General features: G+C 54.5%; 1 protein-coding gene across 1 annotated transcript; it reads right to left on the minus strand.

The window, feature by feature from the left end:
* Positions 1 to 1,101: 1,101 nt before the first annotated feature.
* On the minus strand, positions 1,102 to 19,671 carry ARHGEF17 (Rho guanine nucleotide exchange factor 17). Its single transcript, XM_030468779.1, has 15 exons — positions 19,513 to 19,671; positions 11,452 to 11,529; positions 8,961 to 9,143; positions 8,275 to 8,391; positions 7,879 to 7,971; positions 6,997 to 7,173; positions 6,678 to 6,728; positions 5,890 to 5,999; positions 5,676 to 5,761; positions 5,449 to 5,567; positions 4,216 to 4,429; positions 3,356 to 3,429; positions 2,942 to 3,135; positions 2,598 to 2,842; positions 1,102 to 1,361 (listed from the first exon to the last, which is right to left on the minus strand). The coding sequence occupies exons 1-15, from the start codon at positions 19,669 to 19,671 to the stop codon at positions 1,102 to 1,104; spliced, it is 2,160 nt and encodes a 719-aa protein (XP_030324639.1).
* Positions 19,672 to 20,000: the final 329 nt, after the last annotated feature.

The raw sequence follows: 20,000 nt of genomic DNA on the forward strand, positions 1-20,000 counted from the left end.
CCCAGAGCTGAGCACAGGGGCAGAATCCCTTCCCTGGACCTGATGGCCACGCTCTTCCTCAGCCAGCCCAGGATGCCATTGGCCTTCTTGGCCACCTGGGCACACTGCTGCCTCCTCTTCAGCTTCCTGCCAATCCCAGCTCCCTTTCTGCCACTCTGTGCCCAGCCTGCAGCTCCCCATGGGGTTCTTGTCTTGAACCTCATCCCATTGGACTCATCCCAGCTCCCCAGTCTGTCCAGGTCCCTCTGCAGAGCCGTCCTGCCTTCCAGCTGATCCAAACCCACACCCAATTTAGTGTCATCTGTGAATTTACAAACAGTGGACTCAACCCCCTCATCCAAGTTCTCCCCTCCTCCTCCTTTTCTCCAGGCTGAACACCCCCAGCTCCCTCAGCTGCTCCTGCTCAGATTTCTGCTCCAGACCCTTCTCCAGCTCCATTCCCCTTCTCTGGACAGACTCCAGCCCCTCAATGTCCTTCTTGTCACAAGGGACCCAAAACTGACCCCAGGATTTGAGGTGCAGCCTCCCCAGTGCCCACCCCAGGGGGACAATCCCTGCCCTGCTCCTGCTGGTGGCCACACCAGTGCTGATACAAGCCAGGATGCTGGGGGCCTTCTGGGCCACCTGGGCACACACTGGGTCATATTCAGCCACTCTTGACCATCACCCCCAGCTCCTTTTCCTCCAGGGACTTTCCAAGTTTCCTAAGCCTGGAGCATTGCCTGGGGTTGGTGTGACCCCAGTGCAGGACCCATATCAGAAGTTCTCCTCCATGAAGACCACAGAATAAAACCTCCACACCATGGTCTGCTCCCTTCTGCTTTTGGTTACTCCTCTCCCTCCATTTCTTGGAAGTCTTCCCAAGGGAAAACAACAACTCCCAAACAACCTCCTGGCTTCTTCCCTGCTCCTTTCAACAGCACCTAAGAGCTCCTTTTTCTTAGGGCATTTTCCAAGTTTTCTAAGCCTGGAGCATTTTGTTTGGTTGATGTGACCCAAGTGCAGGATGTGACACTTGGCCTTGCAGAACCTCAGACAATTGCCCTATGGATCCAGTCTCTCCATCCCATCCTCCATCCTCAGGGGACACACCAGTCATCCTCAGGGGACATACCAGCCATCCTCAGTGCCCAACCACATGGAGCTCTGATGGGCTTCAGGGTCCAGGCTGAGAAGGTCTTCGAGGCTGCCCCGGGTGAAGGAGCCGCGGCTGGAGCGGCGCAGGGCTCTGCCATCTGTGGGGCTCTCTCCGTGCCTGTTTTGGCTGTAGGTGCCAGTGATGGGCATGAAGCCAGGTTCTTGCTCTTCCTCCGAGCTCGTCGTCTCCACCGTTGCCTCCTTGCAGCTCTGGATCTCTTCATCTGTGGAGAAGAGGAAAGAATGAGGCAGACCAAGGCCACCCAACGCCCAGCGAAGCGATGGGGAAGCAATGCGTAGGGATGCCCGACCCCTACACCCAACAGGTTTCATCTGAACTATTATCTAAAGCCACCATTCCCATCCCAACACCACCGTGTGGGGCTGATAACCTCCCAACATCTCTTTTCCTGGGATTTCCTTGGCTCAAAAGCCCTCCACCATACAGATTTCCCCAAGGAATCTAAGGCAGAATGGCCAAACCAATGGAGCCACCCATCATTTGATGACTGTATGCACCTCATGGTGGCTACCAAGATGATGGAGACTTTTTACAAGGAGTGACGTGGAAAAGATGAGGGGAAATGGGTGCATATTACTCCTGGGGAGACCCTGAAGGGGCACCAAAAGAAAATTTTTCACTATGGACATTGGAATAATCTCCCCAGGGAAGTGGTGGATTGCCCAACATTGGACACTTTGAAGCCTCAGCTTGAGAGGGTGCTGGGCCACCTCATCTAAACTGTGTTCCAACTTAGAAAGGTTGGACCAGATGATCCTTGAGGTCCCTTCCAACCTGGCATTCTGACCTAAAGTGGTCATTTTAGGGCAAAAAAGGCCCCTGTGCTTGGGACTGGGGAGGCTGCACCTCAAATCCTGGGGTCACTTTTGAGTCCCTCACAGCAAGAAGGACATTGAGGGGCTGGAGTGTGTCCAGAGAAGGGGAATGGAGCTGGGGAAGGGTCTGGAGCAGAAATCTGAGCAGGAGCAGCTGAGGGAGCTGGGGGTGTTCAGCCTGGAGAAAAGGAGGAGGAGGGGAGAACTTCTGGATCTCTGCAACTCCCTGGGAGGAGGTTGGAGCCAGGGCTGGGGGACATTTGTCTCTTGCCCTAAGGAGCAAGTGATAGGACAGGAGAAAATGGCCTCAAGTGTCACCAGGAGAGGTTTAGGTTGGATATTGGGAACAATTTCTTCCTGGAAAGGGTTGTCAGAGCCTGTCCCAGGCTGCCCAGGGCAGTGGTGGAGTCCCCATCCCTGGAGGATTCAAAACCCATGGAGATGTAACACATCAGGACACAGTTTAGTGGGCATGGTGGTGTTGGGTTGATGGTTGGACTCGATGATCTTAGAGGTCTTTTCCAACCTTAACAACTCTGATTCTATTCTATGATTCTAAGTAGGTTTTGTTTAGGGTTTGCTGTATTTTATTTTTGCTAAGCAAGACCTAGGGGCGGACTCACTGCCGAAGCTGGAGGAGATGGTGGAGTGGCTGGCTTGGCTCTGCAGCGTCCCCGAGGGACTGGGCGAGGACTCATCATCCGTGTCATCACTATCAAAGGGCACCAGCTCCCTGTTTCCTCCATCCACTGGTTCCGAGAGCTCCAGGGAGGATCCCGAGATGGAGATGTGCAGGCAGGGCTGCGGCCCCGCGTCCTCCGCTGCCGTCGGCTCCGAGGAGGGACTTCCCACCGCCTCGGCACGTTCCCTACCACCACGAGGGGAAGGAGGAGGGAGGGGAAAGAAGCTCCAGCATCTCCCCATCACCTCCTGGATCCGTGAGGAATGGTGGGAATGGATGTCCTACCTATAGGTCCGTTTGAGGCCGGGCACGGAAGCGATGCAGAGGATCCGGGCGGAGCAGACGGCGATGCAAGCTTCCACTGTGGGCTCCTTCCTGATGCTGAGCAAACAAACCTGCCCCACGTACCCATCACTGTTGCAAACCCAAACTTCATGAGAACTTTCTGGGCTGCCATGGCTTGGAGAAGCACAAGAAAACTGGGAAGGGAAGGAAAAACATTTTTAAAAAAATCAAAATCGAAACTGAAATCAAAACCAAACCCAAAACCGAAACGAAACCCAAAACCAAACCAAAACCAAAACCAAAACCAGGATGATTGAGTCACTTGGGAATGATTAAGGAGCATCTGGAGATGAAGCCACCTGGATGGAGGGGACCACAGCTCCTAGGGGATGCTTGAACACAGCCACCAAGTACCTGCATCCCGCTCCGTGTCTTCATGATGGGGATGGCTTTGAGGAACTCCGGGTCCAGGCAGTTTTTGCTGGAAGCTGGGAAAATCAAATTGGAGGATGAAGAAGTGATGGGGGAAAGGGGTCTATCAAAGAGAGGGCATTGATGGGAAAGGTTGTCCAGGGAAATTGTGGCTGTCCCATCCCTGGCAGTGTCTCAGCCCAGGTTGGATGGGGCTTGGAGCAACATGGGCAGTGGGAGGGGTCCCTGCACATGCAGGAGTTGGAACTGGAGGAGCTGGAAGGTCCCTTCCAACCCAAACCCATTCTCTGATTCTATGAAGAGCCAACAAACATAAATCCTTCTAGCTGAAAAGCCAATCTAAGGTATAAACATTTCTTGTGTATTTTTAAACCCAGTGGGGTTAAATTAAAATTAAGTTTTAAATTTTCAAGCCCATTTCCCCTGGCACAAATTGCCCCAGATTCTGCTACTTCCTTATCTTTCAGTACATCCAAAAAAGGACTAAACCACATTAATTTCCCTGCACCTTTCCCATCTCTGTTTCCCCTTAAAATAGGAAGGAGAAGGTTTCTTGCTGGAGGTCAGCACTTATCAAAGTGCCTGAGATCAGAGGGGAAGTGGATCTGAAGCTATTAAAGCTTCCTTGATAGCAACAGTTTTTATCTGAAACTACTCAGCCAATGGCCATAACTTTCATTCAAAACAACAAAATCCACCACAATAAGCAAGATGCAGCCCTAGCATGTTAAAACCCTGGGAGGGAGGTTGGAACTGGAGGATCTTGAAGGTCCCTTCCCACACAACCCATTCTATGGTGCCAAACCCAACCCCATGTCCATCTCCCCAGCCCCTGGTGTTACCCAGCTTCTTCTTGGCATCCTCAAAAGCTTGCTCAAAGCCCAGTCGGGCATCAGGGTTGGGGAACTCAAAGATGAAGGACTCGGTGCCATCAGCTTTGGTGGTGCTGAGCTCCATTTTGTTGGGGGGGAAGCCCATGCTGAAGGACAGGGATTGCTTCTCTGCCAGATCCCGGTGGATGGCAGCCATCAGGTCCTTGATCACATCATCCAGGCTCTGGGGACAGGGGCAGAACTTCAGCTCTTGGGGATTGGCCACCACCAGACCTTTGTGTGATGATGTCCATCCCCAGGCATCCTTCACACCCCATTGTGGCTTTGGAATTGGTGGCATCTGGGCCCTTACAGCACACTTTCCATGGGGTCTCCCTCCCACCAAGGACATCCTGGAAGATCCCACGGGGAAGGTGTCTGGTCAGGGGACAGCACCAGGGCCACCATGTGATGGTGATCCTGTCCATCCCCAAGCATCCTTCAGAGGCTGCCCCTGTGGCTTCAGAGCTGGTGGCATCTGTGCCCTTAAAGGAGAACCATGGCCACCAGAGGACAACCCTTTCCACAGGTTCTTCCTCTCAGAGGACATTCCAGTTGGTCCTCTGGGGACAGGGGCAGAATTTCAGCTCTTGGGGACTGGCCACCACCAGACCTTTGTGTGATGATGTCCATCCCCAGGCATCCTTCACACCCCATTGTGGCTTTGAGACTGGTGGCATCTGGGCTCTTACAGGACACTCATGGCTTTCAGCCTTTCCATGGGGTCTCCCTCCCACCAAGGACATCCTGGAGGGTCCCACAGGGAAGGTGTCTGGTCAGGGGACAGCACCAGGGCCACCATTGTGATGATGTCCCTGTCCATCCCCAAGCATCCTTCAGAGGCTGCTCCTGTGGCTTCAGAGCTGGTGGCATCTGTGCCCTTAGAGGACAGTCATGGCCACCACAGGACAACCCTTTCCACAGGTTCTCCCTGTTGGGGAGTTCTTCCAGTTGGGGAAGGTGTCTGGCCAGGGGACATCACCAAGGCCACCACATGATGCTGCCCCCATTCACCCCCAAGTACCCTTCAGAGCCTGCCCCAAACCCCCCTCTGGTTTTGGGTTTGGTGGCATCTGGACCCTTAGAGGATACTCATGGCCTGCAGCCCATTCACAGGTTCTCCCTCCCACTGAGGACCTCCTGGATGATCCCACAGGGAATGTGTCCAGATAGGGGATGACACTACAACCATCATCCTCATACCTGGTGGGGGAAACTGAGGCTCTCTGACAGCTTGCTGACTTGCCCCAATGTGTTGAGGTCTTCATCCAAACGACAGATGCTCTTCTGGATGCTCTCCCTGTTGGTGGCTTGTGAGGCACCTGTGTGCAGACACACTCATGGCATTAAACTCCTCCTTCCCAAAGCCAGGGGTGAGCATTAGGGTTTTTGGGGTGGGGTTGGGACACTCCAGCAGGCAGTGACAAGACCTTTGACAATCTCCACGTCTTCCAGTGGCAACTTCCAGAGCAGTTTGTACTTGCTGGCTGTGTCGATGACGCTGGCTGCCGTGTACCTACAAGGTTGTGGAGCAGATGTCTGAGCTGCACCCATGTCCTCAGCCACCCTAAAGCCATCTCAGCTCATGGAAACAGCCCTAAGGTCACGGGGTGGTGGTGGTGGCTGTCCCCAGGGGGTACTCACAGGCTCATGGAGCTGCGGCGGAGGGAGCCCGACTTGCGCTTCAGCGTGGTGCACACCAGGAGGTCCGTGAAGAGGAAGAAGGAACGGTCCTTCTTCCCCCCCACAGCCTTCTGTGGAGTGGTGGGAGACACCAAAATGTTAACAGCCACCCTTTGTTGGTGCTGGAGGTGGTCCCTGCCTCAGTTTCCCCACAGCTGCAGAGTGGGACAGGAGCGGCCATGTCTTCCCGATGGTGGAAGGGGACAGGGGTGCAATGGGATCAAGGCAAAGCTACAGGGTGACACTCCCAAGGAAGCACTGGGATCATGGGAACATGGGCTCACCAGGACCTCCATGGTGGCATCCTCCAGCCTCCCTGTCCATCCCTGGCCTGGGGATGCTGCAGGCTCTCTCTGCCTCCTGCCTGCTCCCAAACCCATCTTCTCTTCCCACCCACACTTGGGGAATTTTATACTGTCCCCTTTGATCTGTCATTGATCGACCTGTCCACACTTCTAGATATTCTTCTTCCATCCTTCCATCTATCCTTTCATGCATCCTTCCATCAGGCTGGTTTTTCAATCCATCCATCCATCCACCCAGCCAGCCAGCCATCCCTCCATCCATCCATCCATCCATCCATCCCTCCATCCATCCATCCATCCATCCATCCATCCATCTCCATCCTCTCACAGGCACATGGACAACCCATGACCTGCAACCACAGCCTTCCACCATCCCACCTACTCTGCTGTCCCATGGCCTTGATGAAACCACCCATCAACAGCAAGGGACCCCCCCTCTCTTACCACTTCCACCACCATCTCCTGGCGCAGGAACCTGCGGAGTGGGGCCTGGAGCTGTGGGGACAAGGAGGTTTGTGAGTGGGGGATTCCTGGGTGGGGATTCATCCCTTCTCCCTGTGCCTCCCTCCCACCCCCAGCTCAGAACAGGCACCTCAAAACCCTTCCCAAATCCCCAGAAGCCCACCAAGGCCAAGAGATGATGGGAAAAGGAGGACCTGGAGGAGAAAACAAGTGGCCCAACTGGGGTGACCCAGCCAGAGGACAACTGGTTGTGTTATGGGGAGGAGGAAAGAGCAACCCCATGTCAGCTCCCCATACATACATCCTCCATCCCTTCAATGTGGGACTCAATCTCCTGCACGATCCGGGCGTTCCTCTCCACCTCCTCTGCACTCTTCATCCCTTTGTTGATCCTCTCAGCCACTTGCTTGATGTTGCGTTGGGCGTCGATGAGGAAGGGGTGGTCGGGGTGGTCCTCTGGTGTGTGCTTCAGCAGGTCCTGCCATGGGGACATAAATAGGATGTCACCATGGAAAAAGCCAGGGCATGGGCAAGGCCATCACACCTCCAAGCCAAGTTCCTCTGGCTGTAGAGGTTTGGCAAAGAAACAAAGCCTTGAGCTTTGGCCACCACCACCAGCCTGGTCTTTGCCACTTCTAAAGAGGCCACCAGCTCCTGAGCACACATCATCACCTTGGAGGGACACCTAAAATTCATTCTTAGATGTGTCCAAGGTGAGGCTGAGTGGGGCTTTGAGCAACCTGACCCAGTGGAAGGTGCCCAGTCCATGGCATGGGGTTGCACTAGCTGACCTCTGAAGGTCTCCGACCCAAAACCCTCTGAAGGTCTCTGCCAACCCAAACCATTCTCTGACTCGATGAAAAGTGCATCCTCCGTTAGCTCTAGCACCAAGGAGAGGGAGTCTGGCAAGGGGAAACTGAGGCACAGAGGGAGTGACAGTGCAACTGACCCCAAAATGCCACTGCAGAAAGGCAGAAGAGAAGGGGACCATGCAGGGGTACAGCAGGGTGACCTTCAGAGGGGTGACCAACCCCAGGAGCTGGGAGCACCATGTCAAGGGATGGGGAAAAGGGGCTGGAAGGGACATGAGACCCCCTAAAAGCTCCTGTTAGGTGGGGATGAGGAGGAGCTGTGATCTCACCCACTCGTGGCATGGCACAGAGGTCCTGCTGCCAGCACCCACCTTCACCAGGAGCTCGTATCGTGGGATCCTCTGCACTGGTTTGATCATCAGGTCAGACAGAGCCTGCTTCTCCTTGTTCTCCCGCATGCTTTGCTGCAAAACACCCGTGGGGGACAAGGATGGCACCATTAGGTGGGACCCAGCAGGGACCTAGTGTGCCACCAGCCCAGGATTTGAAGCAACACCCATTTAGGGTCAGGGTGCTTTTGGTTTTACACCATCTGGAGTGACTCCGGTTCATCCCCACTTGGCTTCTTTACAATAAAACCAAGAAGAAGGGGGGAAAAAAAAAATCCCAGTCTGACCACAGAGGAACAGTTTACTTCCATCCCACCCCACCAGCAGCCTTGTTCTGGACTTTGGCCAACATCTATAGGGAGAAGATCCAAGCCCCACCTCCAGGAACTTCATGAACGCTGGTCGGGCTTCCTTGGCGATCCTGACGGCGTCCTTGGCGTTGAGGAAGTTGTCAATGTAGGCTGAGTAGATGTTCACCAGCACATCCTTGGAGAACTGGGAGGGAAAAAGAAGGTGGGAGGTGGAAGGCAAAGGGGAAAAACCCAGCCTGGACATTCCTGGGTTGAATCGTAGAAAGCGAGAGGTTGGAAGGGACCTCAAAAGATCATCGAGTGCAACCCCCCTGCCAGAGCAGGGTCACCTCCAGCAGGTGACACAGGGACACATCCAGGGGGGGTTTGAATGTCCCCAGAGAAGGAGACTCCACAACCTCCCTGGGCAGGCTGTTCCTTCCTGGGTAAGTCTGGAAGAAGCTGCTCCAAGGGTTAATGATGGCTCTGGGCTGGCTCAGGGAGGACTCACCCACCTCCTGGCCCCCCTCGATTTTTCAGCCCTGACATTTCTGCTCCCCAGGCAGAAACGTGGAGCTGCAGCCCCTGACGTTATGCTAAGCAGACAGCAGGCCTGGAGATTGTCTCCTGTTCTCCATCTCAGGCCTGCTCAGCCCATCCTTTAATCACTTCCCTGCCTCCTGCTCCAAAAAGAACTTCTCCTGCTGGACCCATGCCCGAGAAGGGGCAGTCCTGGGTTCCCTGGAGGAAAAACCACCCCCCTCAGGGACCTACCGACTGCACCAGGAGGTCTCCCACTTTCTGCTTCTCGTGCCAGTTCTGCACACAGTCGTGGATCTGCTCCAGGAACTGCTCATGGTGCTCCAGCAGCTCGGGAATCTGGTCGAAGATCTCATCCACCAGCGACGGGTCACAGAGCAGAGAGTTCTCCGGTTGCTTCAGTGGCTTCATATAACCCTGTGGGGAAGTGAAGGCACCTGGGGTCCTCCTGGATTTCTTTTCCCACCCCCATGAACCCCATCTGAACTTCTTTTCCCACCCCATCTGAACTTCTCAACCCCTGGAGATAATAGGGATTGGTGGCATCTTGTAGCAGGAGGTTCCTCCAGTCAAGATGAGCTTCTGGAGCCCATCAGAAGGACCAGACAGCAGCAGTTTTCCACCCCAGCCCCTCTGGGTCCCATGCCACCCAGTGCATCCTCATGGATTCCTCTGCATGAGGAATCCCCAAAGCATGATGTCCCCTTGATGTCCTTCAGCTTTGAGAGGCTCCAAACCTTTGCTGTCATGAGCCTTGGTCACCTCCATCTACTCCAGAGCCTGCAGAATCCTCTGCAGGATTCTCCTCTACAGCTGGAGAATCACAGCAGCATGATCCTAGGATCCAAAGCCTGTGGGTTCTGGTGGGATTTAGGGTGGTTGGGACCAGGAGGGGCTGGAGTGAGGAGTGTGAAGGCACCAGGACAAGTCCTGGACCACCTCTGAGGGGTGGTGTCAGTGAGTGATGTTCAGGGTCAGGAGGAAAGGTGGGAGAAGAGCAGGTCCTCTGCAAGGCTGGGTGGGCAGAGCTGTAAGGGGAGCCTTGGGAGAGATGGATCTGCAAGGGATGCAGGATTAGGAAGGTCTTCTCAGGCTTTGCCTCCTCCTTGGCTCAACCAGTGGGCTGGTGCTCTTCAGGATGTTGGGAGGACCCCACCTCAACCTGCTTGGGACAACTCCATCCAAGCTGGTGAGGGAAGAGTCATCTCCCAAGCATCAGGTTCCTCAGGCTGATGGTGGGAATCTTGTGGAATCCCAAGTTAGGAAGGTCCAATCTTTCCTGAGGCTCATATCCTGCCTCCTCCTACCCTCCTACAGCCAACATCTCCAGCAGAAGCTGGGTTGGGCCATGCATTCCACCCACCATGAAACTGGAGGAGCAAGGAGCAGATGGAGAAGAAGAGGATGGAGACAAACCCTGCACAGGAGGAGCCTGTGCTCACCCAGGCACCAGCTGGCTTGGCTTGGATGCTCCAAGGCAATCCAGGTTCCTCCCAGCCACAGCACAAATCCAAGCACATTGTCCCAGCTAAAACAAGGAGCTGGGGGAGTCTGGAGCTCTGTGACCCCCCCTGAGACCACCAGCTCAGCCTGGTTGTACCCTGCCAGGATGAGTCCCATGGGCCAGAACTCAGGCATCGAGGCTCTGTGGCTCCCACCAGTGTCCAACCAGCCTCCTGTCCCACCTTAGAGGTGGACACAGCCCACGGGACATCCCCTGTCCATGCTAAGACCAGCAGGGACACCAGCTGACCCCAAAACCTGGACAACTTGCCCCAGAAGAAGCTCCAGAGCCATGGAGGGTCCTCTCATCCCTCCCAGCCAATACCTGTGCTGGGAGCAGCCTGGAAGAGTCCTTCCCTTCTAGAGGAACATCTGGAAGTGCACATCTGGGTCCACCAGGAGGTGGGGTTGGGCTGTTGGGATGAGGGGTGGTCCATGCCCTGGTGGGCACACCCAGCAGGTGCCCTACAGGCACCCAGCAGAGCAAATCTCTGGTTTTTTGGGTTTTTTTTTTTGGTGTTCCCAGCAGCAGCAATGTGGTTGGACAACTCACACCTAGGTGAGCAGTGACCTAGTCTGCAGGAAGCTGATGACCACCATTAACCTCCTGAAACACCTTCATTAACATCTCAAACGTGAGGTGGACCCTGGGGCCAGGCAACTCCAGGGAGAGAGGGGTGGGGGGGGATGGAAAAAAAAACCCCAAACAACCAAAACAACCCAAAAAACGAAACCAAAAAACCCCCACAAAAACCTCTTGGTCCATGGCTGCAGGTGATGACACTGAGCTGAAAATGGGGGGACATGGGAATGGGGGGGGTTAGGAGTCACCCAGCATGAGATGACCCCAACAGCCCAGGAGATGGGATGCAACATGAAGAAGAGGGGAGGGGAAGGGGGGGAGCAAGGACTGGGAGCAGTTTGGGGGTTCCAACCCACCAAGAATGTTATGGGCTTGATTTGGGGGACAGAGGTGCCCCCCACACCCTGTTCCTGCCACTATTGCCACGCTGTCCCCACCACCACTCCCACTGTCCCCAGTGACTGCCACCCAAGCAGTCCTGCACTGCTGTCCCCAAGCCATCCCCAGGCACATCAGTGCTGGTGGACCACCAGGAGGGTCTGATTTGGGAGAGGGGATGTCCAAGGGATGGTGACAAGCAGGGGACAGCCATGCCATGACCTATCTCGGGGTGTCACCTCGGGGCCTGTGTCACCTTACCTGCATCAAGGTGCGCAGGGACTCCACGTAGGATTGCTCCGTGTCCAGCAGGGTCATGATCACATGTTTCCTCATATCCTAACAGGGTGGAATTAAAAAGAAAAAAAAAAAAAAAGATGAGTTTTGGGGTTTTGACACGATGGACACGAGTGTCCCACAGCGATTAAGAGGGAAAGAGGGACGGGGAATCAAGGAGGAGGTTCTGGGAGCCTGGCTGGGGTTTGGCTCCGCTCCCTCTCCCTCTCCACCCTGATGGAGGAATCCGGGAGGGAGGATTAGGAAGTAGATGACACCGAGTGCTCAAGAGAGGCCTGGTTTCCTCCTCGGCAGCGTCAGGAACCCGCCCTGGCTCTCACAGCCCTACATGGGTCGGTCCCGACACCCTCCAGCTCTTCCTAAGGCTCCTCTCCCAGCGGTCCCGTAGGAATTTGGGTTTCCAGGCTGGCACCCACCCGAGCTGTGGTGCCACGGGAAGGGGTCTGGAGGTGGGGAGAGGGGGGTGTGGGGATGGTGGGGGGGTGGGTTGAGGGTTTTGGGAAGCAGATGGGTCACGGGCTTCTTAGGGACATGGAGAGCCTGGGGGGGACATCCCCGCAGCTCAGCTTGGGGGAAGAGATGCTCTAGGGCACAGGGTGTGGGACACCCCAAAACTTTTGGGTTAGAGATGGTCCAGGGAACCTGAGTGAAGAGAAACCCTGAAAGTTCTGAGTGTAGAGATGTTCCAGAGAACCTGGGTGCAGAGAAACCCCCAAAATTCTGTGTAGAGATGGTCCAGAGAACCTGGGTGTAGAGAAACCCCAAAAGGTCTGAGTGCAGAGATGTTCCAGAGAACCTGGGTGCAGAGAAACCCCCAAAATTCTGTGTAGATGATCCAGAGAACCTGGGTGCAGACACCCCAAAAGTTCTGGGTGCAGAGATGCTCCAGAGAACCTGGGTGAAGAGAAACCCCAAGAGTTCTGGGTGCAGAGATTTGTTCCAGAGAACCTGGGTGCAAAGATACCCCAAAAATTTGGGGTGCAGAGATGCTCCAGAGAACCTGGGTGTAAAGAAACCCCAAAAGTTCTGAGGGTAGAGATGCTCCAGAGAACTTGGGTGTAGAGAAACCCCAAAAGGTCTGAGTGCAGAGATGCTCCAGAGAACCTGGGTGCAGAAACCCCAAAAGTTCTGGGTGCAGAGATGCTCCAAAGACCCTGGGTGTAGAGAAACCCCAAATATTCTGAGTGTAGAGATGGTCCAGAGAACCTGAGTGCAGAGAAACCCCAAAAGTTCTGGGTGCAGAGATGCTCCAGAGAACCTGGTGCAGAGAAACCCCCAAAATTCTATGTAGAGATGGTCCAGAGAACCTGGGTGCAGACACCCCAAAAGTTCTGGGTGCAGAGATGCTCCAGAGAACCTGGGTGAAGAGAAACCCCAAGAGTTCTGGGTGCAGAGATTTGTTCCAGAGAACCTGGGTGCAAAGATACCCCAAAAATTTGGGGTGCAGAGATGCTCCAGAGAACCTGGGTGTAAAGAAACCCCAAAAGTTCTGAGGGTAGAGATGCTCCAGAGAACTTGGGTGTAGAGAAACCCCAAAAGGTCTGAGTGCAGAGATGCTCCAGAGAACCTGGGTGAAGAGAAACCCCAAAATTCTGTGTAGATATGGTCCAGAGAACCTGGGTGCAGAAACCCCAAAAGTTCTGGGTGCAGAGATGCTCCAAAGACCCTGGGTGTAGAGAAACCCCAAATATTCTGAGTGCAGAGATGGTCCAGAGAACCTGAGTGCAGAGAAACCCCAAAAGTTCTGGGTGCAGAGATGCTCCAGAGAACCTGGTGCAGAGAAACCCCCAAAATTCTGTGTAGAGATGGTCCAGAGAACCTGGGTGCAGACACCCCAAAAGTTCTGGGTGCAAAGATGCTCCAGAGAACCTGGGTGTAGATAAACCCCAAATATTCTGAGTGTAGAGATGGTCCAGAGAACCTGAGTGCAGAGAAACCCCAGAAGTTCTGGGTGCAGAGATTTGTTCCAAAGAACCTGGGTGCAAAGATACCCCAAAAATTTGGGGTGCAGAGATGCTCCAAAGAACCTGGATGTAAAGAAACTAAAGAAACCCCAAAAGTTCTGAGGGTAGAGATGCTCCAGAGAACTTGGGTGTAGAGAAACCCTAAAAGGTCTGAGTGCAGAGATGTTCCAGAGAACCTGGGTGCAGACACCCCAAAAGTTCTGGGTGCAAAGATGCTCCAGAGAACCTGGGTGTAGATAAACCCGAAATATTCTGAGTGTAGAGATGGTCCAGAGAACCTGAGTGCAGAGAAACCCCAGAAGGTCTGGGTGCAGAGATTTGTTCCAAAGAACCTGGGTGCAAAGATACCCCAAAAATTTGGGGTGCAGAGATGCTCCAAAGAACCTGGATGTAAAGAAACCCCAAAAGTTCTGAGGGTAGAGATGCTTCAGAGAACTTGGGTGTAGAGAAACCCCAAAAGGTCTGAGTGCAGAGATGTTCCAGAGAACCTGGGTGCAGACACCCCAAAAGTTCTGGGTGCAGAGATGCTCCAAAGACCCTGGGTGTAGAGAAACCCCAAATATTCTGAGTGCAGAGATGGTCCAGAGAACCTGAGTGCAGAGAAACCCCAAAAGTTCTGGGTGCAGAGATGTTCCAGAGAACCTGGTGCAGAGAAACCCCCAAAATTCTATGTAGAGATGGTCCAGAGAACCTGGGTGCAGATACCCCAAAAGTTCTGGGTGCAGAGATGCTCCAGAGAACCTGGGTGAAGAGAAACCCCAAGAGTTCTGGGTGCAGAGATTTGTTCCAGAGAACCTGGGTGCAAAGATACCCCAAAAATTTGGGGTGCAGAGATGCTCCAGAGAACCTGGGTGTAAAGAAACCCCAAAAGTTCTGAGGGTAGAGATGCTCCAGAGAACTTGGGTGTAGAGAAACCCCAAAAGGTCTGAGTGCAGAGATGCTCTAGAGAACCTGGGTGCAGAGACACCCCAAAAGTTCTGGGTGCAGAGAAACCACAAAAGGTCTGGGTGATGTTCCAGAGAACCTGGGTGTAGAGAACCCCCCAAAATTCTGGGTGCAGAGATACTCCAAAGACCCTGGGTGCAGAGAAAACCCAAAAGCTTTGGGTGCAGAGATGCTCCAAGGACCCTGGGTGCAGAAACACCCCAAAAGTTGTGGGGACAAGGTGCTCTGGAGACACCCTGGCTGCAGTGATGCCCCAGAAGGTTTTGGTGTGGAGGTTCTCCAGATGTCTGTGAGGTGGCCCAAAATTTTGGGGTGCAGAGATATTCCAAAAGGTTTTGGTTATGGAGGTGCTCCAAGTGTCCTGGGTGAGAGAAACCCCAAAACATTGGGATATGGGGACCCTCCTGGGGAAGGAGATGCTCCAAAGTGCTGGGTATGTTCCTGTCCATGGAGATGCTCCAAAGGCCCTGGGTGCTGTGACACCCCGAGCTTTGGGTGGGGACCCCGAAGTCCCTGGAAGCTTGGACACCCCCAAGACCATGGGAACAGAGATGTCCCAAAGGTCCCAGGTGTGGAGATGCTGAACGTGGGGATAAAGGACAAAACATTCCATGGATGGAGACACTCCCAAAGCCCATGGGTGCAGGAACACCCTTGGGGTGCACAGATACCCCAAATCCTTGGGGACAAGGGGTCCTGGGTGCCTGGACACCCCAACACCCTGGGTGCAGGGAGGCCCCCAAAAGCTCTTGGTGCAGAGATGTCCCACCTGGCTACCTGAACCCATGGGTGCAGGAACACCCTGTGGATGCACAGATACCCTAAATCCCTGGGGACAAGGACCTTCCAGAGGTCCTGGGTGCAGGGAGGCCACCAAAACCTCCTGGTGCAGAGATGTCCCACCAGAACATCTTGGGACCAGGTTCCCCTGATCTGATGCCACCATGGGGGGTGATGGAGCCACCAGAGCCCCAAATCCCCCAAATCCTTGTGGGATAAACCTGCATCTTCCTGGCTATGGGGTTGGTGGGGACAGAAGTGTCACAAAACATTCCATGGATGGAGACACTCCCAAAGCCCATGGGTGCAGGAACACTCTTGGGGTGCAGAGATCCTCCAAATCCCTGGGGACAAGGACCTTCCAGAGGTCTTGGGTGCAGGGAGGTCACCAAAAGCTCTGGGTGCAGAGATGTCCCACCTGGCTACCAGAACCCATGGGTGCAGGAACACCCTTGGGGTGCACAGATAGCCCAAATCCCTGGGGACAAGGACCTTCCAAAGGCCCTGGGTGCATGGACACCCCAACACCCTGGATACAGGGAGGTCACCAAAAGCTCTGGGTGCAGAGATGTCCCACCAGAACATCTTGGGACCAGGTTCCCCTGACCTGATGCCACCATGGGGGGTGATGGAGCCACCAGAGCCCCAAATCCCCCAAATCCTTGTGGGATAAACCTGCATCTTCCTGGCTATGGGGTTGGTGGGGACAGAAGTGCTGAAAACATTCCATGGATGGAGACATTCCCAAAGCCCATGGGTGCAGGAACACCCTTGGGGTGCAGAGATCCCCCAAATCCCTGGGGACAAGGACCTTCCAAAGGTCCTGGGTGCCTGGACACCCCAACACCCGGGGTGCAGGGAGGCCCCCAAAAGCTCTGGGTGCAGAGATGTCCCACCTGCCTCCCAGAACCTATGGGTGCAGGAACACCCTGTGGGTGCACAGATACCCTAAATCCCTGGGGACAAGGACCTTCCAAAGGTCCTGGGTGCAGGTAGGCCACCAAAAGCTCTGGGTGCAGAGATGTCCCACCAGAACATCTTGGGACCAGGTTCCCCTGACCTGATGCCACCATGGGGGGTGATGGAGCCACCAGAGCCTCAAATCCCCCAAATCCTTGTGGGATAAACCTGCATCTTCCCTGGGTTTGTGGGGACAGAAGTGCCACAAAGCCACAGCAGGAAGCTTTCACCCAGGAATCCTCTTCCCAGCTGGAGGCCACCAGCTCCTGGGTGCTTCCCAGGGAGCCACAGGGAAGGATCCTGACTGGATCCTGCTTGGGGCTTGAGGGCACAGCCGTGCCTCAGTTTCCCCACTCACCCACCAAGGGGGTATCAGCCAAGCAAGGGGGAAACTGTCCTGAGCCAATGGTTACAGGGATGGATCAAAGACCCCCCAGGAAATCTGCACAACCCCCCCCCCCGCCCTAAGCCACTTCGATGTCCATCACATCCCCCCCTGTTACAGCCCCCCCCCCCCAAAAGAAATTAACATAATACCAGGAGACTTCAGTCTCCTGGACACCCCCTCATTGCTGCATCCTGACCACAGCCCCCCCATTCCCCCCCCCGAGGTGCTCAGCACCCTCAGGATCAGGCCCCCCCATGGGAATGGGGGAATTTCCCCATTAGGTGACACAGATAAAATTAAAGGGGGGGTGTGGGAGGGTTTGGGGGGGGGGGGCAGTGATGCTTCTACCCCCCCTTTATCCCCGATGAGCTGAGGGGGGGCTCAGCATCCCCCCCCCCAAAATGGGGAGATGCAGGATGAGGCCCAGGGTTTTACAGCATCATCCCAGAAGGGTTTTGGGGTTTTTTTTGGGGGGGTGAGCAGGAGTTGGGGGCCCAGTATGGGCAGGATGAGTCCCACTGCATCCCTCAGCCCCCCCCAAAATATCCTGGGGGATGATGTTGCTTCAGTCTCCAGCTACTGTTACAGCAACCCCCCCCCCCAAAAAAGCCCCTAAAATAATCCCATGCTGCCACAAGGATAAAACCATCACCCCCCCCGTGCTCTTACAGCCCCCCCCCCCAAAAAAATCTAAATTAATCCCATGCTGCCAAAAGGAAAGGAAAAACCATCACCCCCCCCTCCTCTTACAGCCCCCCCCAAAAAAAAAAACCCTAAAATAATCCCATGTTGCCAAAAGAAAGGGAAAAACCATCACCCCCCAGGAAATCTGCACAACCCCCCCCCCCGCCCTAAGCCACCTCGATGTCCATCACATCCCCCCCTGTTACAGCCCCCCCCCCCAAAATCAATTAAAATAATAACAGGAGACTTCAGTCTCCTGGACACCCCCTCATTGCTGCATCCTGACCACAGCCCCCCCATTCCACCCCCCCCACCCCGAGGTGCTCAGCACCCTCAGAATCAGCCCCCCCATGGGAATGGGGGAATTTCCCCATTAGGTGACACGGGTAAAATTAAAGGGGGGGTGTGGGAGGGTTTGGGGGGGGGGGCAGTGATGCTTCTACCCCCCCTTTATCCCCGATGAGCTGAGGGGGGGCTCAGCACCACCCCCCAAAATGGGGAGATGCAGGATGAGGCCCAGGGTTTTACAGCATCATCCCAGAAGGGTTTTGGGGTTTTTTTTTGGGGGGGTGAGCAGGAGTTGGGGGCCCAGTATGGGCAGGATGAGTCCCACTGCATCCCTCAGCCCCCCCCCCCTGCACTCCCCCCAAACATCCTGGGGGATGATGTTGCTTCAGTCTCCAGCTACTGTTACAGCAACCCCCCCCCCAAAAAAAACCCCTAAATTAATCCCATGCTGCCACAAGGATAAAACCATCACCCCCCCCGTGCTCTTACAGCCCCCCCCCAAAAAAAAATCTAAATTAATCCCATGCTGCCAAAAGGAAAGGAAAAACCATCATCCCCCTCCTGTTACAGCCCCCCCCCCAAAAAAAAAATCTAAATTAATCCCATGCTGCCAAAAGGAAAGGAAAAACCATCACCCCCCCTCCTGTTACAGCCCCCCCCCCAAAAAAAACCCTAAAATAATCCCATGCTGCCAAAAGAAAGGGAAAAACCATCACCCCCCCTCCTGTTACAGCCCCCCCCCCCCCCCCAAATAAATTAAAATAATAACAGGAGACTTCAGTCTCCTGGACACCCCCTCATTGCTGCATCCTGACCACAGCCCCCCCATTCCCCCCCCCCACCCCGAGGTGCTCAGCACCCTCAGGATCAGCCCCCCCGTGGGAATGGGGGAATTTCCCTATCATTAAATTAAAAGGGGGTCTTGAGGGGGGGCAGTGATGCTTCCACCCCCCTCCTCACTCCCCCTTTATCCCCAATGAGCTGAGGGGGGGCTCAGCACCCCCCCCCCCCCAAAATGGGGAGATGCAGAATGAGGCCCAGGGTTTTACAGCATCATCCCAGCAGGGGCTTTTTTTTTTTTTTTTGGGGGGGGGGTGAGCAGGAGTTGGGGGCCCAGTATGGGCAGGATGAGTCCCACTGCATCCCTCAGCCCCCCCCAAAACATCCTGGGGGATGATGTTGCTTCAGTCTCCAGCTACTGTTACAGCAACCCCCCCCCCCCAAAAAAAAAACCCTAAAATAATCCCATGCTGTCAAAAGGAAGGGAAGAAACCATCAACCCCCCTCCTGTTACAGCCCCCCCCAAAAAAAGAAATGAAAATACAGACAGGAGACTTCAGTCTCCTGGACACCCCCTCATTGCTGCATCCTGACCACAGCCCCCCCATTCCACCCCCCTCCCAGAGGTGCTCAGCACCCTCAGGATCAGCCCCCCCCATGGGAATGGGGGAATTTCCCCATTAGGTGACACAGATAAAATTAAAGGGGGGGTTTTGGGGGGGGGGGGTGACATGAATAAAATTAAAGGGGGGGGTGTGAGGGAGGGTTTGGGGGGTGGGCAGTGATGCTTCCACCCCCCCCCCACTCCCCCTTTATCCCCAATGAGCTGAGGGGGGGCTCAGCACCCCCCCACCCCCCCAAAATGGGGAGATGCAGGATGAGGCCCACGGATAAAATTAAGGGGGGGTTTCTGGGGGCGTTTGCGGGGGTTTTGGGGAGGGGGGGGCAGTGATTCTCCCACACACCCCCCTTCCCCAATCCCCCTTTATCCCCCTCTTCCCCCCCCCCCTCCAAATCATCCCCGGGTGGAGGCTGAGGATGGAGACCCCGTTGCCATGGCAACCGCGGGCCAAGCGCACACGCGGCCAAACCTGACGCATCCCCCCGCCCCCAAATAAACCCCTAAAACCCCCTAAAACCCCCAACAAACACCCCCCCAACCCCCCCCCTTCCCCCCAAGCATCCTTTCATTTTGGGGGGGGGGGGGGGGTTTCCCTTCCTTCTCCCCCCCATCACCTCGGTGCCTCCGCGGCCGCCTCCGCCCTTCTCCGCGGGTTCTTCGGCTGTGCCCCCCAGCCCGGAGGTGGCCAGGGCCGCGTCGATGCCATCCCCGATGTCCCTCATGTCCTCCAGCGCGATGGTGAATTGCGCCAGAGTCCGCACCATCTGCAGCATGCGGGGCCCGGGGGGGGGGGGGAGGTTCGGTCCGTCCCAGGAGGCCCAAGGAAGAATTAAAATTATATCTAATTTATTTTTTATTATTATTTAATTTTTTTTTAGATTTTTAAAATTATTTTTAATTATTTTTAATTATTTTTAATTCTTTTTTAATTATTTTTAAATTAATTTTTAATTTTTAATTATTTTTAAATTATTATTTTTAATTCTTTTTTATTTTTAATTCTTTTCAATTACTTTTTATTTTATTTCTTTTTTATTTTGAATTGATTTTTAATTTTAAAACCGATTTTTAATTTTTTTTAAATATTCTCAAATTGGTTTTC

Source organism: Calypte anna, unplaced genomic scaffold (assembly GCF_003957555.1).
Source record: "Calypte anna isolate BGI_N300 unplaced genomic scaffold, bCalAnn1_v1.p scaffold_75_arrow_ctg1, whole genome shotgun sequence".
In the NCBI taxonomy this organism is placed as follows: domain Eukaryota; kingdom Metazoa; phylum Chordata; class Aves; order Apodiformes; family Trochilidae; genus Calypte; species Calypte anna.

What these genes read in the sequence shown, in the direction of transcription:
- ARHGEF17 (XM_030468779.1), bottom strand. Translation starts at nt 19,671, where the DNA reads ATGCTGCAGATGGTGCGGACTCTGGCGCAATTCACCATCGCGCTGGAG. An exon ending in CCCTGCGCACCTTGATGCAG is followed by an intron (nt 9,144 to 11,451) that starts GTAAGGTGACAC and finishes ACTTCCCCACAG; the next exon opens with GGTTATATGAAGCCACTGAA. An exon ending in CGCCGCAGCTCCATGAGCCT is followed by an intron (nt 5,762 to 5,889) that starts GTGAGTACCCCC and finishes ACAACCTTGTAG; the next exon opens with GTACACGGCAGCCAGCGTCA.